Source organism: Crocuta crocuta, unplaced genomic scaffold (genome assembly GCF_008692635.1).
Source record: "Crocuta crocuta isolate KB4526 unplaced genomic scaffold, BGI_CrCroc_1.0 scaffold383, whole genome shotgun sequence".
NCBI lineage: Eukaryota > Metazoa > Chordata > Mammalia > Carnivora > Hyaenidae > Crocuta > Crocuta crocuta.
In genome coordinates this window covers 4,416,570-4,436,087 of record NW_027531897.1, presented here as the reverse complement: position 1 = coordinate 4,436,087, position 19,518 = coordinate 4,416,570, and the positions used below count along the sequence as shown (strand labels likewise).

Below are 19,518 nucleotides of genomic sequence, written 5' to 3'. Positions count from 1 at the left end.
ATATATTGCTAGAGGCACAGAAATTTAAACTTACATAATTAAAATAATTAGTAGTAAAATAAGTAAAATAATTAGGCGCAAGGGCGCCTGGGTGGCTCAGTTGGTTAAGCATCCGACTTCAGCTCAGATCATGATTTCAACAGCTCAGGAGTTTGAGTCCCACATCGGTCTCTGTGCTGACAGCTCAGAGCCTGGAGCCTGTTTCAGATTCTGTGTCTCCCTTTCTCTGCCCCTCCCCTTCTCATGTGCTCTCTCTCTCTCTCTCAGAAATAAATAAATGTTAAAAACTAAACAAACAAAAAAAACCTGCAGTTCATTAGTCACACTAGCCAATTTCAAGTGCTCAATAGCCACATTAAACTAGGGGTTATCATACTGTTCAGCACAGAATATTTCCATCAGCACAGGAAACGCTATTGAACTGGAGACCAGAAGATAGACACAGGAGTCGTAGTAGTTCTTAAAGAGGCACAACTTCCATAGTACTTGATATTTCAAGTTGTTCTCCAGTGCTTTTATCAGTTGATCTTTTGACTGATACATTACCCAATCTCCTCTTAAATACTTGGCATTTTCAGACCTATTTTTCTTTTTTTTTTTTTAATGTTTTCATTTATTTCTGAGAGAGAGAGACAGCATGAGCAGGGGAGGGTCAGAAAGAGGGAGGGAGACACAGAATCTGAAACAGGCTCCAGGCTCTGAGCTAGCCGGCAGCACAGAGCCTGACGCAGGGTTCGAACCCACGAACCGTGAGATCATGACCTGAGCTGAAGTCTGCTACTTAACCAACTGAGCCACCCAGGCGGCCCAGACCTATTTTTCTAAACTAATGGAATGAAATGATATATCTTGCTGATGCTGATTTTAAAAATTTGCATTTTCCTGATTACTAATTAGGTCAAGTGTTTTTTCATGGATTTATTAGCCTTTCATATTTCCTCTTCTGTGAGTTGCCTATTTGTTTTTTTTCTCCACATTACCATGTTGAAATTATTTAAAATGGGAAATGTTTATGATATAGTGACAATTTTTTTTAAAAAAAGAACAAACTCTTATTCTTTGTTTTCTAAGTCTTCCTCTTGGCTTGATTATTTTTCTTTATCCTGCTATTATTTTTATTTGACATTTATTCCTTTCTGGTAGAACACTGTGTGCTTGACCTTAAATAAAAGGGTGTGTGTTTGTGTGTCTGTGTGTGTGTCTGTGTGAATGTATGCATGTGCATAAAAGCAAGAATAGAGCAGAGAGAGAAAAACAACATTTCAAGATTTGTATCTTTAATTAGACTACATGTTTAAATTGCAAAGGAAACTGCCTTCCATAACTCAAGTAGAAGGAAATGAATTTGCGTATATTGTTTGGAGACCTCTCATATTCATGTTTTGGAAGTTAACTTAAGCACACAGTAGTCTAAGTAGTCAACTTGGAAAAGAAATTACATTCTTTAAAGAAGTGAAACTGCACTGTTTAGAAACAAAAACAGAAACAAGACAAAGAGAAATGGTAGTGTAGAAACTGAACAGAAATTAATTTTTGCCCAGCTTCAGTCCTTGGGAAAAATGGGCGGTATCCCTTAGCCCGTTTCATGGCAGTTTTGGCATCCAGCATGTGGAACCTTCTGCTAGTGAAATGCAATTACGTTCCCACAGGTACCCACGCAGATTTGTCCCCGACTGGTCCTTTCCCTCGTTTACTGTCAACCAGGCTCTTTTATATTATCCTTTCATTTCCTGCCTAGATCATTTTTCCCAATTTCCCTGTTTCGCTCTGCTAAACAATGTTTCCCATCCCTGGTGTAGGTGCTTTTTACAGCAGGTCCAAAGGGCACTAGGATTGTCACCTCTCACAAAGACAGACGGGGCTGTCGGTCTGCTCACCGAGCACTGCAGGCTCTACAATGCTGCAGCCTCACATCCTCCAAGCGATTTTCATGAGCTGTAGGCATACTGGGTATCTGTGCGGGATCTCTGGAATTTTAGTAGCGTGAGCTAGAATATGCCTTTGTACGTTCTCTGCCTTTCCCACTTGCTTCAAAATGAGCACGCCTGCAAGTGACTTGTTCAGAACAGGAGTCAGAGAGCCTCTCAGTTTGTTGTTCTTGCCCTTGCCCTTGCCCGGAACAGTGCCACTTGCCAGCGGTCTCACCACGCGGGGCTCTTTGTTAACTCATAGACTAATTTGTAAAGTGGGTGTTGCTGCATGTCCTTTGATCTGCAATAAGATGTCAGTTCATTCTAACGGTGTTGTGACAGGAGTTACAGGACAGGAAATGAAAGAAGGCCACAATGGAGTAAAATTTATAAAACAAGACGTTTTCAAAATTGGGGAAAAGCCTGGCCCAGTAAAACCTGGAGGGCCAACGAAATAGGATTTGCAACTTGAATGCACACCCTTCAGGAGGCCTCTCAGAAGAACAGCCCTGACTTCCCAGGGGGGCTTGTGATGCGGGAGTCCATATCCCTGCGCTCCTAGAACCTCCCATGGTCTTGCATCTGCTGAAGTTTGAGCTAAGGTGTGCGTTTGGATCTACTTACTAAGATTTCCCTAACGTGCATCCTGAATGTTATCTGAAAACCTTTTTCTTTCCATGCGCCTGGAATGTACTGGGATGTTTCCTGAAGCTACTCTTTGGCAAAACAGAGTTAGATTTGCTGCTGTGTGTTGTGCTTTAGGGGCACTCATAGGGTCATCTGCTTTAAATATCAGCCTTACCACTGGCATACGGGCATTATTAGTTCTTTTCCTTTGGAGGCTGGATGCCTTTCCTAAAGGGTATGGCTGTAATAAGCTACCCCGTTGCTTCACAAAGTGTGGTTCCTGCATCAGCCGGGAACTTAATAGAAATCAAATAACCAGACCCTAGACCAGACTCACTGAACTGGAAACATGAGGGACAGTGCCCAGGGTTCTGTGGTTTAACAGGCCTTTCAGGTGATTCTGATGCTCATTAAAGTTTTGAGAGCCTCCTACTGAAGCCCGTGGACTTCAAAGTGACATGTGCAAGATGATCTGAAAGGAAATATTGTAACTTTGTACTTCATAGTCTCCATTTCTAATGTCTACTTTTGTGTATTTTATATACCTAATATGCATTATTGTGTTTGTATAATTTATCAACACATGCATGTCGTGTACTAGGAGTTCATGTTTAATTGTGTGAATGATACGGATGCATGATATACAAAGTTTGAAGACTACTTGTATAACACTTAAAAATGCTTATGCTTTGGGGCGCCTGGGTGATTCAGTCGGTTGAGCGTCCAACTTCGGCTCAGGCCATGATCTCACAGTCCGTGGGTTTGAGCCCCACATCAGGCTCTGTGCCAACAGCTAGCTCAGAGCCTGGAGCCTGCTTTAGATTCTGTGTTTGTGTCTCTCTCTCTGACCCTCCTCTGCTCATGCTCTCTCTCTCTCTTAGAAATAAATAAAACATAAAAAATATATATTAAAAAATGCTTATGCTTTAGCACCAACTGAGCTATTAGCCAGCAATAATGACGTGCATTCGTGTTCATACATTTATCTCCTTGGTTCTAAAATGCTTTGCAAATAATTTGTAGTGTTCATTTCTACTGTTGTATGGAGAATTCTCACATTCCCAGTAAAGTGATAAAAAGAGACCTCTCTGTTGCATCCTGGATTCTTTTTGCCTCTCCTTAAACAAAAGAGAGAAAAATGGCCCATGAAGAGCATCAATGGTGCCTTCCCACGTCCCCCTCAGCACATTCATCAAATGTGTATGCAGAAAAGGTACAAAGAGCTAGAAAGCGGTTCCTATGTCCAATCCTTGCCATGCCCTTTTCCCACTCCCATTGCTCTGCTTACATGGAGGAGTCCGTGAGGTCTGGGGGGCACTCTGTTCTCCTTGGAAGTTTTCCTCACTCCCCCACAAATACCAGCTTGCACGAGCCTGGCGTGCCTCCTGTGTTACACACTCATGCTCCTTTTGTCTTATGCGTTCCCAAGCTACCCAGAAAATACCATGGTGCACTTGTTATAAATGGAAAAAAAAAAATGGAGGAACTAGGAATAGGGTTGACTTTCAAGCCACCATAATTTAGCTCAACAAAGGAAAAGAAAAAAAATGGTTATTCCATTCCTAGCATAATGTTTGCATAAAGTTTGCTCTCCATACTGTGCATGAAATGAATAAACAAACCTATAATACAGTTCAGTTCCTGAGCACTGCGTTCCAGTAAAATTACATAGCACCTTAAAAGCATAAATACAGGTTTGAGTCTTACCACTGTACTTCCTATTGGTGTGACCTCGAGGAAGTCCCCTAACCTCTGCTAAGCCTCATTTCCTTTAACCTGTAAATCAAGGATAAGGGTAGTAAGTACTTTATAAACTTACTGAGAGAATTAAGTGAGATGTAGGTGTTTAGCATGGTATCTGGCACATAGTAAACTCCCAGGAAAAGTTAGTTATGGTATGTCGCTAATGCTCAATCAAATACCAAAAATTCACAAAAGCGTATTTCTGCCCTCAAGCCCTTTCTGAATGAAGCTCACACACTCTTTTTTTCTTCGCTGAGGCCAGTGATCTTACATAATCTATGCTCTTCTGGAAATCAAAAGCAATGCCTTTATTGAAGAGATGGACCTAAACATTTGTTAATCACTATCTCCTCCTGCCCATATGTCTGTCTACCTGGAAGAGCTATTTTTGTTCTTGAGCTATGACTACTGGCAGAGCGGCAGAGTTCTTTCATTCCATCTCACCTAATGGAACATTATACTTCATCATTAAGAAAGAAGGGGAAAATTATATGCAGATCTCCACACCGGAGCCATTTAGTTGAAAACTGGATGGCAGTAAAATGATACCACATCAAGGAAGGAATTAAAGACTACAAGTTTTCTATCAGTGTTTAGAAAAATTAATTTGTCTCAGAGGAGACTTTATAGGATGCTATTATCAAATAAAAACACCCTAGGATAATAACGGAAATTTCTATGAACTCTGAAAAAAAGGACTCCAGAAAAAGTAATACAGCACTTTCCTCTTCCCCCCACCCCGATTCACCCATTGTGAATAATGGGAAGTCAATAAATATTATTTGAATTAATAATTAAGTAAGAAGAAAGCCTGTAATAAAGGTGTGAGGATGTCTAGGCATAATATGCAAAAGTGCCTTCCTGGAATACTTTGCCCATTCATTTGTGCCTGTTACAATCACATCATTCCCATATATGACTTGACTTCAATATTTTCAATAATGTATGAAGTAGGTATTACTGTCCTTATTCAGTGTTTTAGGCAGTAAGAATTTGAGACATTGCCCAAGTTCATACAGTTATCAGTAATGAAATCAAGACATAAACCCCAACCCACTTATGGCTTCATGTGGAGGATGGAAAGTGGCTTTTATGTTCATCTTTTTTCCCTTCTTTGAGAGAACATGAATTACGGCAGCAAAGTGGATCCCTTCCTCCTGGGCTCACATCACCACTGCTTTGCTTCACTGACTTGAACACTCCGAATTTACTAGTCTTGCCCCTCCGAGACCACTAGGTCTGTCACATGGACTCAAACATTGGGTCGGCCTTAAACGTTCACTTTGATTCATTTCAAAACACATGAACTGAGAGCCCTCAGTGAACCAGGCACTATGGTAGGGGCTTGGAAACCTGCAACAATGGATAAAACTTCTTGCTCCTGAGGATATCAGTCTGGAAGGAAATAGACCAAAATGATCATAATGAATACCTCTGGCATTGGTTTAAGCCATCTTTTCCTCTTTTTTCTTATCTGCATAAAATGTCTGCTAACATGTATTACTTTCATAAAAACGCTTAAAGAGAAAAACAAGGACGGCAAAGAAAGAAACTATTCAGAAACTGATCTCTAATGACGAAGGCTGCACCAGCACCGTTACCCCAGCCTTCTGACTCCTTACATCAGAGAGGCACTAGTGTTCAAAGCCACTTTGGGGAACTGTATAATTGAGAACCTGCTAGATATCAGACAATCTGTCAAGTGTTGGAAGTTACAGAGATAAATAAGATAAACTTTGAAGTGGAAAAATGATATTTTACATTTATACTGATACTGGTCTCTCCTGTTTGCATAAAGCGTTTGCCTGTTTTTGTAGAAAGTAGCTGTTACATCTATCTAGAAATGCATGTTGCCATATTGACATGAAGTGGCTTTTTTGAGAGCTATGCAAAAAAACACAAATTATCATTGCATGCCAATAGAAAAACAGAATAACCCCACAGAATTCTCTTAGATATAATATTTAAAGAACCCCTAGTGTTGGGTAGGAGTCTGAAGCTGAAAAAGTAAACTGCCCAATGCTTTAAAAAAAAGTCCTAACACTTCTCAAAATCCTTCCTGTAAACAAGGGAATGAACTAGAGAGCGAATCCAAATTGCTAGCACAGAGCAGAATGCTCTTGTTATTAATATGATAAATGGATGCCTTAGATGCCAACTTTCTACCGTCTGCCTAAACCCTCTCCAAAGAGCCTTCCTGACTTAGTCCTTTTATGAGGCTAAAAAAAAAAATAATCTCAGGCCTCTTGTGGGCCATATTGGATTCTCATGGCCTTTTGTCACCCTTCAGACCCTTGCTCTAGATAAACAGCTTCTTACATGTAAGAGGAAGCCATTGGCACCAACGACAATGGATTTGACTGTTACTCTATAACTATACAACTGATATGTCATCATTCTGCAAGAATTGATCACCACCTTGTGATATTACAGAAGATTTTTTTTTTATCAAAAATGCTCTTTTGGATTAACTTCAGCAGTTACACTTGGTCAGCCCAGTTATTGGAAGTTATTTTAAAATTGTGTTATTATTTTGGCAATATCGATGAAGACTATGGCTTTAGCTAAAGAGAAATATGACATCACATAAACTAATGACATGATTAAGAATGAAGGGTTAAATACCATTTAGAAAAACCAACAGTTTAATCTCCTGAGCCCTAAAATTCCAGCAGATAAAAGCAGGAATTAACTGCAAGCTGCAATTAATGACCCAGAGTTTGAATATAATGAAAATTAATGAGCTGAATTCTTTCCAGTGTAACACATGGTAATTGACCTTTGAAGATCATTGGTATCAGGTGAAAACAGTAAACATCAGAGGATAAAAATCTTGATTTTTGATGCAGAAAATATTTTCCAATTACAATGTAAAAATACAATACACACACACACACACACACATATATATACATATANATTTACTGATCCCTGCTATAGACACTGGGATAGGGCTATGTGGCTATGTTGGAACTATGTCCATGGTGCTGATTGCCATCCCAACAGAGATTCAGGAATCCAGGACTCAGACTCTTAATAGCCACAGTTCTCTCTTTGCTAGTATAAGAATCACAAGACCTGGGGCACCTGGGTGGCTCAATCATTTAAGCATCTGACCCTTGATTTTGGCTCAAGTCATGATCTCAGGGTCATGAGATCAAGCCCTGCTTCAGGCTCCAAGCTGGGCATGGAAACTCCTTAAGATTCTCTCTCTCCCTCCCTCTCTCTCTCTGCCCCTCCCCTGTGCCTGTTCTCTCTCTCTCTCTCTCTCTCTCTCTCTCAGAAAAAAAAAGAACAATACCCCCAAAAAACCCATTAAATAACAAAAAGAGAATCATAAGACCTGGTAGACCAGGACCTAAGGAGCTGTTTGCAGATGCCGTGACTCCCAACCAGAGACCATAAAGAGATAACCATTGAAAGAATCAGAGAGGGAAAAAAATGGAAATTCCAAGGGATTCTCAAGCCAGAAATGAAAAAGGGTGGGTAAGCAGGCCAAGACAGAAAAAGAAAGATATTTCATTTTGGAGAGTGAAGAAATATTGCTTTATAAATGTTAGCCTTCCCTGCATCAGTAAACATGAGTCTCAAGTATCAAGCAAAGGAAATCATAATATGCACCCCATTAACTCCTTCAACCTCTAATGGTCCAAGAAATGCCCACAAAGTCCTTTCAGAATCTCCACAAAAGTCACCACCTCTTCCCAACCCCCACCCCATAATGCCTTAAACAGTAACATTTAAAATTAATAAAAGGTGATTTATAATTCAATAGTCATATTTTTATCAGTGTCATCATGTGAGGAAACTGATGGCTATTGTTTTTTTTTAAGTGTTTAAATATAGTTTTTACTCTTTAAATGGAAAAAAATGAATAAGGTGCCTCAGTAGGCTACCCATTATTTAACCCGAGCTCCCTTTTGCTGCAAGGGGAAATGTCAGAGGTCGGGCCAGAGGGCAAACCAATGGTCAAAGGGAGATGAAGACCAGAATATGGCCCTAAACCGTGAAAGGTGCTGGCCCCTCTGGGCCCCGATGCTTTCCATAAAAGTACCTGAAGAAGCCACCCACAGATAATTCGGGTGTGTTTCTGGTTTCACTCCATTGTTAAAAGTCAAGTTTCATTTCTGACTGAACCTGAACAGTTTCAGGGCAGAGTCTGATCCTAGCTCTTGTTCAGGGATGAGGAAGTCACGGAACCACGTGTTCCCATGCAATGACATGCTGGCGTGCTAGGGGAGTTACTGCAATTACTACTGCAAAGGTTCCTGGAGGAATCAAACTTGGTATGACCCTCTGTGAAGAAAATATAAAGAGGTTGCCACCGAAAACACAAGTTTCATGAAAACTCACTAAAGAAAGATGATGAGAAAAATGGAGACTATAGGGAGAGCCAACTATTACATATATATAGATAGATATCTTGAAAACATGTCTTGTTTCTGTTCTCCTGATTAACTGGGCTTCTCTTTTTATTGCACTGATTATTTTGCACTAGATCTTAGCCAAAAGGCCAAGAAGCAATTGCAAGTGCTTATTTTGGTACAAAAGAGTATAGTCATGGGGCACCTGGGTGGCTTAGTCGGTTAAGTGTCTGACTTTGGCTGAGGTTGGCTGAGGTTATGATCACATGGTTCGTGAGTTTGAGCCCCACATTAGGCTCTTTGCTGACAGCTCAGAGCCTGGAGCCTGCTTCAGAAATCTCTCTCTCACTTTCTCTCTCTCTCTCTCTATCTCTCACTCTGCCCCTCCCCCACTCACACTGTCTGTCTCTCAAAAATAAAATTAAAAGCATTTTTTTAAAAGAGTACAGTCATTTAGTAGGTATCTAGCATCAATTTTCTGTTTTTGAACTTGGCTAGAGCCTGTAATTACGTTTAAGAATTTGAAACCTATGGGGCGCCTGGGTGGCTCAGTCAGTTAAGTACCCAACTTCAGCTCAGGTCATGATCTTCACAGTTTGTGGGTTCAAGCCCTATGTCAGGCTCTGTGCTGACAGCTCAGAGCCTGGAGTCTGCTTCAGATTCTGTGTCTCCCTCAGTCTCTGTCCTTATGCCACTCATGCTCTCTCTCACTCCCTCTCTCTCAAAAATAGATAATAATAACCATTAAAAATAATAAAAAGAATTTGAAACCTAAAATAATAACTAGGACACACACACACACACATTTGTGCCTTCTCTGCCCTATAATTATCCATTGATTACTTAAACTATGAAGCCACACTGAGATGTCTCCTTCACAGAAGATATATGAAGGCAGGACTCTGAAGCTGTCCCGCATTTGATACAAAACTGGGGTACACAATTGTGAGTGACATCCATCTGAGAGGAAATCGCTGTGGGGGGTGGAGGGAGGGGTATTGACAGACCTTTGGTCCTTTGGTCAAGTCAGTGAATCCATTCCTTCCCTAGCTATTTGCTCTGAAAAATAAAGCAAAGGATATCTCCTTCCCACACGCCATTCGGCTTCCTGAATCTTGCCTTGTTGTTTCACCTAATAGCCGACAACAGAATGGATTCTGAAAAGAGAAACTTGGCTGTATCTGCTGCAGCAGAAGTTCTGGTTTCTGTCTCCTGGAGCGGACACATCCCAAGTGTTCTTGGCCTCACCAAAGTCTGTGAAATGCTGCAGGGCTGTCAATGGGGTCACACCTGTTTTTCTCAGCCTAATGGCATGTTTTTTTAATCAAAGCCCATATTTGGAACTGTAAACAAATAAAGAATGTTATAGAAGAGCAGATAATTTTTGAAACTAAAGACCACACTCAAGCATAAAGCTAAGTAAACACAACTTTGATGTGTTAAGATGGATTGCAGCCAACTTCGAACAGTCCTTCACAGTTTTTACTTGGTTTCTCACACATGATCTCATTTGATCCTTGCAACAACCTTGAGATACTTTAATCACAAATCATTGTTCTCCAAATGTCACAACAGAGGAAACCGAGTCTCAGAGAAGTTAACATGATTTTCCAGAGATTACTCTTCTAAGCAGCGAAGTCTATATTTAGAACTGAGTTTTGACTCCAGACCCATTCTCCTTTTTTTTATGTCTTGCTGCCTTCAACTAAATCTGTAAACCATTACATGTGGGACAAACTTTCAAAACAACAAACACTTTGCTGGGTTTTGAAAAGCTCTGTAGCAGGCGCACAGAACACTGAAGTCTGGCAACCTCAATAAAAGAGCAGATCAATGCAGGGCCAGAGCATTCCACAACTAAAATCTAGTGTGTCCCCTCTTGAATGTGGCCTGACTAGTTGTTAAGCTTCTCAGTTGATTTGTTCTGTTTATACCATGTAATTATTTGGGTAACCATAAATCCTTGGACATCAAGTAAATGCTGATCACCTAGATTCTACAATTAACATTCTATTATACTTGTTTTGCCCCATATCAACTGTCTGGACACCCTTCTATCCAGCTTCTGTATTATTTTTCTGAAGCTGCAGCTATCAGTAAATTTTACACCTAAATTGCTCGGCAAGCATCTCATTAATTATCATAATTGCTGACAGCTCTTATTTTTTAAATACAATTTGCATATAATCAAATATATAGATCTTAAGTGTACCATTCAGTAAGTTTTGCCAAATATATAGATTCATGTAACTCAAACCTCTGCCTAGATATGGACTATTATCCTCGCCCTGGAAAGTTCCTTCTCTTTAGGCCCCTTCCCAAATTTCCTCCTCACTATTATTCTAATAGTGATCACTGACGATTAGTTTTATCTCTTCTAGAACTTCAAATAAATGAAATCATACAGTATTTACTCTTTTGTGTAAGGATTTTCTCACTCAAGATCATATGTTTGTGATTCATTCGTGTTGTTTTGTGTATCAAGAGTTTACTCCTTTGAATCGTTGAGCATTTCTCTATTGTAAGAATATATTAGTTTCTTTTTCCACTGTCGTCTTGGCAGACACCTGGGCTATTTGCAGTTTTTAGGCATTCTAAATAAAATTACTATGAACAGTCTTATAGAGCTTTTTTTGTGAATACGTTTTCCTTTCTTTTGTTAAATACCTAGAGATAGATTGCCAGGTCACAAGTAGGTGTATGTTTAGTTTCATAAGAAACTTCCTTAACCCTTTTCGAAGCAATTGTACTGTTTTAACTCACATCAACAATGTATGGAGAGTCTCTGTTGCTTTACATCATCAGCAACATTTGGCATCTTTAGTCTTTTCTAATTTTAGCCATTCTGGTGGGTGTTTATCATATTACTTTTTGAATTACCAAATAAGAATATTCAAAAAGTATATCTACACTTCCATTATCAAGGGGCATCTTAGGCAATCTCTAGATCTAAATCACTCTATTACTATACCAGTCGAGGCTTAACTATACCAGTTAAGTCATTCGGTTAAGACATTAAATCTTGATTCTTGTCCTTCAGGATTGATTGAAAGATTCATTATTTGACAAGTTATTTTAAATGTTTTTGCCTTCAACCTGAGCTCCAAGTGACTGAATATCATTGAATTTAATTTTTAGAATGTTTTCCCACTAAAACTAAGACATTTAAATTAATCAAAATAATCAGAATAGCTCTTGACTTATGCTCAATAGAAAAAGAGGAGTGCCTGGGTGGCTCAGTCAGTTAAGCATCTAACATCAGCTCAGGTCATGATCTCACAGCTCCTGAGCTCAAATCCCAAATCTCTGTGCTGACAGCTGAGAGCCTAGAGCCTGGTTCTGATTCTGTCTCCCTGCCTCTCAGCCCCTCCCCCACTCATGCTCTATCTCTGTCTCTCAAAAACAATAAACATTTTTTAAAAATTGTTTAAAAGAAAAATAAATAAATAAGCACAACCTAGTCACGACCTGTAATGTGTCTTTGACTAAATTAAATAGGCACCACCACAGGGGTGACTCTCTTAGACTTAAACTTGATATTAATAAACTCTCTTAGACTTAAACTTGAATCCATTTAAACTAAGCTTAAGTAATAATATGTAGTAAAGTTACCTCCAAGTTAAGTTGCTTCCAATTGCTGGAGGAAGTCATAGGCCCAATTCTGTCTTAAATTCTTCCTTAAGCCTTCTAATTTATCCTTTGAAAGTTTCAAGCTTTTACATAGCTGTTTTCTTGGCTTTTCCTGCATTCACTCTGTTCTAACTTCATTGCTCATTTATCATGAAAATAACCTACATGATCTTAATGCTTATCAAAGTGTATTTCAGTCCACTGGTTACAGCATTAGACATATTATAACTCGTGTGACATTTTGTCTTTAATGAACTTTTAGTAATCAGCAGCAATATTGCAGCTTAGAGCCCTGAAGCGGGAGAAACAAACTGTACAAATCCTGAAACTAATGGAACGGGTCAAGTCATCTCATTAAACACTAACATAAGCAATATAGTAACTTTTCCACTGCTGTTTAACTAGTTCTTTTCTTTCTTTGACCAATTTTCCAAGATGTGAAAGGATATTCTGCAAGTAGATGTATGAATTTTTGAACCAGAAGATTTATAATGCCACCTGAGCAGCAGTTAATCATTGTTAGCCACATTGTATTTCCGGTGGTGCCCATTCAGTTCCTTCTCTGTACCATCTAGGATGGGCAAAATGGTTCCACAGTTTCGAGAATCCCCCTTGGTTACAGAGGCTTTAGCGAGATGGCACCTGAGGGAATGTTATGATTTAGGCATTTTAATCTCTGTCTTGACTTGCCTTTTTCAGGAGCACTAAATATACTACTTTATTACTCATTATCTCACTGTAAGATAATAAAACATACTGGTTCTTAAGATATGTTAATATGGTAATCATTTGTTTAAATTACATCAAATGTCACCTATATATGAGTTTGCATATTTTTAGAACTAACTACTAGGCACATGTTTTGTACTTCTGAAAATAAGGATACTCCATGGCTTGAAACGCTATTACCATGACTAATTGTCCCACACATCAAATGTGCAATATATACTACAGATTTATTATAAGTTCCTCTTTTAAAAAATCTGCGTCTGTGCCACCGGGGCCAATGTTATATACACAGGTGAAAATAGGCAGCTATTTTGGGGTGATGAAGCAGCACAGAAAAGACCTGCCTGCCGAAACGTAGTTTTCCTCCAGGCTGCCATAGGGATAGACACTATCTTCAGGTTTTTTCTATCAAAATCAACGTAGGAGCGGGTAATATACCAGAATCACTTTTTCCTGTATGAACCATTAATGCCCATTATTCCTCCAGAATCTAGAACCATGAAGGGACGGAACACAGCGAGCGATATTCTGAAAGGCTGAAGATGATATGAAGTGAGACATGGTGTCTGTGTGGTGGGGGGTGGGGCAGCTGGGAGGGAGAACACCAAGGAGCCCAGGGCAGCTTGAGGGTGGAAGCCTCCCCGGGAAGAAAATCGAAAATCGGGACTTCAGCAAAAGATACATTTGTTTCCAAACTGGCCTGGGGCTGGACCGCTGAGCCACACGTGAGAAACTAGCATAGTCCTTTATTTTCTGGAGAAAGCCAAGTTTTGCATGTGAGCTCTTCTGAGGCACTTTGCTGTGGCATAGAAAAGACAGAATAACTTCGCAGGCTTCAGTGCTACTGAGGCAAAAACTTGTGCATTTTCCCATGTTACATAAGCCATATAGTTCGATAAACACTGGTTCGTCTGCTAAATAAGTGCTGAAAATGAAAACCGATTATCATTGTAAACTGCTGTGTAAATACAAATTCTTTTTACTGTGAGTTCAGAGCTTAAATAAAAATCAAGCCATCATTCTTTTTCTGATAATTGTCCCTAACATTTTGCCAGTGACCACTTTATAAAGGAATCAAATCCAAATGCTGCATCATTTAATCAAATTTCATTGCGTTTTAAATGAACGAGGATAAAGACGACACATTAGGACATGTGACAGAGCTCACTTCTAGGCTTCTTCCATTTCTAATGTACCTCTAAACTTTATCCCTTTTATGCAGATTGCTTTATTCAACACATGCTATTGTAACAGCATATAAAGGGTTTTCCTGACAAGGTACTGCTCCACAGATAAAAAAATAAAAGTGATGCCTCCATGATTTTATCATATTCCCATTTATACATTTTATCATAGGCAATAGAGAAAGGTTCAAGGACTTTAGAATAAATTTTAGAACATTAAGTTCAGTAATTATTTTGCTTTAGATTGTTAAGCATATATTAGAATTGTATTACTTCTCATAAAATGTTTGTGTTTTCACTAAAATCATTGGCCTTTTGTAAATTAGCCAGAGCAAATAATAAAGGAATATCCTTCAGACTGAGACAAAAGACCTTGATAAAAATAACTGATATCTTGGCTCTCTAACCATATTATTCTAGGGTCTTAATATTAAAGAGCTCTCATAATTGGCAATTGAAAAGCTCTTCGTTAGTTTCTCTAAAAATAAGAGTTTTTAATCTCTTCTTGCAGGGTAGGAGAGCCTTATGATTTAAATATATTTTGGAAATCTGTTTCAACAGTTAAATCGAAAATGTCTGATATTTTCAATTACTTAAAACATTTATGATTTTAAGCTCCCAGCAGAAATCTGCTGCTGAAGGGGGAAAAAAAAAAAATTAAGAGCTGTTAGTCAGAAAGACGCTTATGTAAGAACTGTGACATTGGTCATTGCTTTGAAAGCAGGAAGTCCTATATTTTAGACTCAAGGCTCTAAGGAATCTTTATTGAGCAGCCCCCCACCCCTCGGAGCTGAGACAAATGGCTGATGAGTGAAATCTTGAGAAATGCTCACAGCTTTTCTCCTTCATTCTGTTACAGCCCGGAAGATGGTGAGATCCATCCAGAAATCTGTCGGCTTTATATCCAGCTGCAGTGTTGCTTAGAAATGTACACAACAGAGATGCTCAAATCCATATGTCTGCTGGGGTCTCTTCAGTTTCATCGAAAAGGTATCTGCATTTAGTGTACTGGCATAAACACTGAGGAATGTGAAACAAAAGCTAATCTTTCCCGAAGGCCCCTATGTACCCTATGTCTATCTACACACAATTAGAATGGATGTAAATTTTCAGGGGATGTTTGAGATAAATTAATCAAAGAAGTCTATACCAATACTAAGCGCATAAGAACACTGATCATCTTGAACAGAAATTGTGGTAGAAACTGTTCTCAAATGTATCATTTTACCACTTGTGAACATGACTTCGGTTACAATCAGCGTGGGGAGTAAAAATATGTAACAATCTTACTAGGGGTAAATGCCATCCAAGACTGCTGCTATCTCCCTAAATGAATTTGGCTGCAAGAAGACAAATTATATATTATGTCTCAAAGATTTAAAAATAGGGGGAAATCAACCAACAATAGGGAGGCATACAGATAACAGAAAAATCTCATTCCTTGACTTAAATTATAAAGAATACATTGGCTAAAAGGACTGGAACTTCCAGAGGTGCCCATGACTTTAGTGTGGTTTGATCAGACTTTTGACTCACATTCTGGATCATCCCCTCTGCAGTCCCCTGGGTGTTGGCTTTACCCTCACACTGCTTTCTCCCACATCAGCGAACTGATTCCAACAGTTCTAGCCATCACATCTGCATATGAAAATATCCATAAAGAGACTGTCCCCCCACTACAGACTAGAAAATGTCCTGAGCTTCATTCTGATTGCATCAGGTTGGACCATGGGTCTATACCTGAACCAATCACTGTGGCCAGAGGGATGGTTTTATATGGACTGATTTAAGCAACCAAGGCCCATTCCTGGAACCGCGAGAGGAGGTTCAACCAGTGGCCATTACATGATGGGAGCAGGTGGAATGGAAGAGATGCTGGGTTGGAAATAAAAAGTTTCTGTTAGTGGAGGATTCCAGCTATATTTTCTTTACTCATTCAGTGAACAGATAATTTATTGGAAATCTCCTAAAGGCAACCATTTTATGCTTGAGCTCCAAAGAAGAGGATGATGTGAAGAAGGCAATTGCTTGTCTGCGATTTAAATTCAGAGAGAGTAAACCCTGTAATATTCAGGGAAAATCTTATAGGAAGGGTAGGGCTTGAGCTGGGCTGTGAAGATAGGGTTCAAGTAGAGAAGGAAAAACAAGGACCTTGCAGTTCACATAGAGACTTGAAATCAAATGAGGATGCAGTTTGGGGGAGGGGGGGACTAAATGACATGACAGAGTACTTCTAAAAGTCAAATCTTGTGTATACGCTATACATGCACAAGGCATCCTAAAAATAGGATGATGCTCCACTGCTCCAGAGGAAGGAAAACATTTTTTTGAAACATGAATATTACTTTTTTTTCCTTTCTCCTTCTAAAAGCTAACCTTTCAACAATTTCCTTCAGTATTTCTGTTATTAATGCAAGTGAACATGTTTAGAGAGATTAGCTCCTAGACGCTCTTGATGCCTGATCATAAAACTGAATGCTCACACACACTGATGACATTCAAGCAAGTTGTCACTGGCCCGATGTCTTCACTTATCCTGTCTGCTCCCTCGCTCCCTCGTGCTCTCTCTCTTTCACACACATACATGCGCAGATGCACGCATCCTTACATTAAACTCACATGCAGAGTAGCGTTTTCATTGTCTTTAATCATGGTTGAACACAATAGGTATGGGTAGTTTTTTCCTGAGGTCTGCTTTGGCTGCTCTTGCAGTATTTTATTTCATGAACACGTTGCTACTGGAATCTCCCTAGTTGATGACATGTCCTTAACACCCAGTGACCCCCACCCCCACTCTCGCTCTAAGTCCTCTGTGCCACCTGGTCTTCTGCCATCTACTCCTACTCTCTTTTCACAGCTGGCTTTTGAAAGAAAGGCTCTTCTCAACAAGCTCTCTGTTTAAAAGTAAAAGGGATTCCCTCATCCAGGTTTTTTCCTTATTGTATTTGGAAATACTGTATTGTCCTGAGCACACAAATAAAAAAATGCATCGCCTCTTAACTGATCAGCTCATTTGGTCTTCGGTGCCTCCTGTCTTCATTGTCAGTCTCTGATTTCCTTCCTTCCCTGCTCCTTGTTCTAAAAATAATAACCCCCTGCTCCCTACCCTAGCACCTAGCCTTCTATGTACAACACTAAAAAGAATCTGCCTGATAGTGTCTTTGATTTCTCTGACATGTACGATTAAGACTCACTTGGACATCTATTTTATTCTTCTTATGTAAAGTGTAAATTGTTAGAAAATCTGCTTCAAAATTATCCAGGATTCTGACTACACTTGCAGCCTCATGGATCCTACCCTAGAACTACTGCATCGGAATCTCTGGGGGCCCTCCAGGTGATTCCAAAACACAGTGAAGATTGAAAGGTTTTATTCTACCCTTTGAAACAAAAGGAAATCACCCCACTATATGAATAAAAACTAATACGTCCAAGTCTTTACCTTGCCATTCTCTATCCACCTAAGTATATGCTTTCAACTCTGTCCTATACGTTCTTCTTCATCATCCAAGCAGATAAAAAGCAAATACAAAAGTAGTAGGTACCTCTGATGAGCAAGAGCTGTGTGTGATGGCTCATGCTTTCCCCACAAGCCCTTGACATGACCACTCAAGTGAAGCTGTGGTGTTCAAAGTGTAGTCTCCGCACTAGCAACAGCAGTATCGCTTGTTAGAAATGCAAATTCTTGGGCCCCAACCTAGATCTATGGAATCGGAAGCTCCCCTGACTATACTTTTTTCCTGCTTGAAGAAAATTAAAAGAACAATTCATCGAGACATTTCTTCAACTGCGTATTCTTGTAACCCTCTGTAACCTTCTGTAATCACCATCTGTAATCAGCAACCCATACTTCTACCCCTGGCAAGCCTCCCGTGTTTCCAGAAAACACATCCAAGAGCTAATTGTCTTATGGATTGTTACCTCTGTCTAAGCACCAGTGGAGATAAGGCAATGAGGACAAAGAGGTTTTCTTAGTGAGAAATCTCCAAACTAGGAGTAAAGAAATTAGTCTTACTTAAAGTTAAAAAACCTGGGGCACCTGAATGGCTCAGTCAGTTAAATGTCCAACTTTGGGGGCGCCTGGGTGGCTTAGTCGGTTAAGCGGCCGACTTTCGCTTAGGTCATGATCTCGCGGTTCGTGGGTTCGAGCCCCGCATCGGGCTCTGTGCTGACTGCCGGCTCAGAGCCTGGAGCCTGTTTCAATCTGTGACTCCCTCTCTCTCTGACCCTCCCCTGCTCATGCTGTCTCTCTCTCTCTCTCCTAGAAATAAAATAAAAAAAAAAAAAAACATTAAAAAAAAGAAATGTCCGACTTTGGCTCAAGCCATGATCTCACGTTGGTGAGTTAGAGCCCTGCATCAGGCTCACTCCTGTCAACATTGAGCCCACTTCAGATGCTCTGTTTCCCTCTCTCTGCCCCTCCCTCCACCACTCTTGCCGCACCCTACCACCCCTCACTTCCCTGCCTGTGCGCATACTCACTCTCTCAAAAATAAATAAACCTTAAAAAAATAATAACGAGTAAACTTGAAAAACTACATAGAAAATGGAAGTAAGTAAGTAGAAGTAGGTGCCAAGGAAAGTGTCATTAAACCAGAGAAAATAAAGCACTAGAAAACATGTATGAAAATACACACTTGACAAATACCCTGAAAATTTCTGGAATGCCAAGGAAAATACTAGCTCTTGGAAAAGGGATGCTTCCATTAAAGAAATCTTTTCTAATTTTTCTAGTCCTATTTTTGTATTACACTTCATGTGTATTTCTTTATTCTGCCCATTAACGTCCTCATTACACCTAAGAGATTAGCCCTATAAGTATTGTTTCCAAGTCCTGGCTTGTTTGTTACTGTTCACTAATTTATAGTCCCACCATCAGTACGGCATAGAAACTATCAGTTGATGTCATTAGCTTTTCTTTTTTCTTTCTTTGGTTTCATTGGAAACTGGAGAGTAACCTGTGTCCAGAAGCCTCCAGTTAGTAAACAATAAGTATATGAAATGTGCTGCTAACAATCTGGAAGGCTGTGACTAAAAAGATGAGAAATACTTGACTCCAGTGACCATAGACTGCCAGAAATGACTGGAAGATATACGTCCAGGGATAGTGGATTGGCTCAGTCTGTAGAGCATGCAACTCTCGATTCCTGGATTGTAAATTCAAGCCCCACACCGGGTGTAGAGATTGCCTAAAAATAAAAGCTTAAAAACAAAAGGAAGAAATATGTCCATAGACCATAGCACAGGAGAATGAAACTTTAAGAGTTGGGCAAATGAAGAGATGTAACGTGCATCTTGTCCTGGAAATGTACAGCCCCTACTCATAAAAGT

The 19,518-nt window shown here is 39.7% G+C and overlaps 1 protein-coding gene across 3 annotated transcripts in view; it reads left to right on the top strand.

Moving 5' to 3' along the window:
• Window positions 1-19,518, top strand: part of RGS7BP (regulator of G protein signaling 7 binding protein) — a 100,725-nt gene that overhangs the window by 43,761 nt on the left and 37,446 nt on the right. The window contains exons 1-2 of one of the 3 annotated variants that reach the window (XM_077773581.1): window positions 13,507-13,555; window positions 15,047-15,177. In XM_077773581.1, the coding sequence (XP_077629707.1) occupies window positions 13,551-13,555; window positions 15,047-15,177 (136 nt within the window). In that variant the 5' untranslated portion in view covers window positions 13,507-13,550. Of the gene's footprint in view, window positions 1-13,506; window positions 13,556-13,640; window positions 13,729-15,046; window positions 15,178-19,518 lie in introns of those variants that run through there. The other 2 variants (XM_077773582.1, XM_077773580.1) reach the window with 2 other exon arrangements.